This window comes from Daphnia pulex, chromosome 3 (genome assembly GCF_021134715.1).
Source record: "Daphnia pulex isolate KAP4 chromosome 3, ASM2113471v1".
Classification (NCBI taxonomy): Eukaryota; Metazoa; Arthropoda; class Branchiopoda; order Diplostraca; family Daphniidae; genus Daphnia; species Daphnia pulex.
Genome location: NC_060019.1, coordinates 574,017 through 575,492, shown reverse-complemented (window position 1 = coordinate 575,492; position 1,476 = coordinate 574,017). Strand labels below are relative to the sequence as shown.

At 43.8% G+C, this 1,476-nt stretch overlaps 1 protein-coding gene across 1 annotated transcript; it reads left to right on the top strand.

Annotated features, from left to right (window-relative positions):
• Window positions 1-241: 241 nt before the first annotated feature.
• On the top strand, window positions 242-1,276 carry LOC124190772 (predicted GPI-anchored protein 58). The gene is made up of 3 exons (XM_046583625.1): window positions 242-316; window positions 548-603; window positions 676-1,276. Exons 1-3 carry the CDS (start codon window positions 299-301, stop codon window positions 1,169-1,171), a joined length of 570 nt encoding a protein of 189 aa, XP_046439581.1. The 5' UTR covers window positions 242-298; the 3' UTR covers window positions 1,172-1,276.
• Window positions 1,277-1,476: the final 200 nt, after the last annotated feature.

Below are 1,476 nucleotides of genomic sequence, written 5' to 3'. Positions count from 1 at the left end.
AAGAAGAGAAAAGGTCCGCCTATAGGTATATAGTATTCACTTTACCTGTACAACGTTAAACCTTGCTCCAGCAGGGGATCACCGGTAGCCCAAAGTAAATTGTGAAAGTTGTAGGGTCAACTACTGGACCATTGAACGAGGTCAGTTTGCCTATAGCAACTTCTTTTATTTTTATAATTGTAGCCTATACACCTGGCTATCGGAGAAGTTGGTATAAAAAGGCCTGCGATTTCTTGGAATAGTACACTTCACCTTTACAAGTCCTCCAGTTCAGTCTTCCAATAGCAACCTGATCATCATGAATACCTTCAAGACTGTAAGTAGTAACAATTATTGTATAGATAAAAGTTTAGAACATTATTTCCAGAGTGTTTCAATTCAAATTGATTTTCAAAGGTATATACGTTTGAGGTTTTTGAGTCCAATCTAAAAATTGAGAACTCGCTTGTTAGATTATTCCTTCAGTGCGTTCACCCAAAAAGTTGACTGGGTACAACGATGATGATCCTCTTGATTTATTCCTTATAATTATTTTTTTTTCTGACAGGTCGTTATGATTTGTGCCATGTTGAGCGCTTCCTGCTCCGGCCAGTACCTCTCCCAGTAAGTCTGAAATTCTTTATAAATATCACTGAAAATAAAATTAATTTAATCTCTCAATTGATTTTACGATAGATCCAGCCAGGCATCTCAATCTGGAGGCCCAGCATCCGGAATGATGGGTGGCCATCAGCAATCTGCTTCCTACGCCAACCAGGGCGCTTCAAGCAGCTCGGCATTTGACCAGCAGAGGCCATCATTGGCTAGCCCAGCTTTCGAGCAACAATCTAGCCCATCAGCATCGGGAGCAGGATCGCTCCTTGGCGGAGGTTCATCCGCTCCGGCCGCTACCCACCAGATCTGCTCCTGCATCACCATCAACCCAACTGCTGCCTCATCAGTCCACCAATCAGCCCCGGCCGCTTCGGCACCTCTGACCGACTCCTTCGCTCCTGCCGCCCAGCAACAGCAGACCTTCTCTGCTCCCCAACAACAACAATCTTTCGCTGCTCCTCAACAGTCCTTCGTCGCCCCTGCCCAGCAACAGGCGTACGCTCCTGCTCAGTCCAACTTTGGAGCATCTGGATCAGTTCAATCTGCTGCTCCCGCTCAGAGCCACGGAGCTTATTAATCAATTGTTGTATAACCTCATCAACATATAAGCGCTTCTCTTCGTGATGTGCTTCTAATACCTTCATCTTTTCAATTGTAATCCGAATACAATTTCACATCATTCTCATAACGATTTGCCTTATGATTCATTTCATGAATTAATTCGAATTAATTTGTCTAAGTTTCGCCAGACTATTATATGATAGGATTTGAGAAAATAGCTCGACAGATGCGCCTCGAGGCGAACCGTAAGTTTATAATCTATATCCGATAAGTCGGTCGGTGGTGGATGGTTAATATCGTCGACTCACAGTCTACTTTACG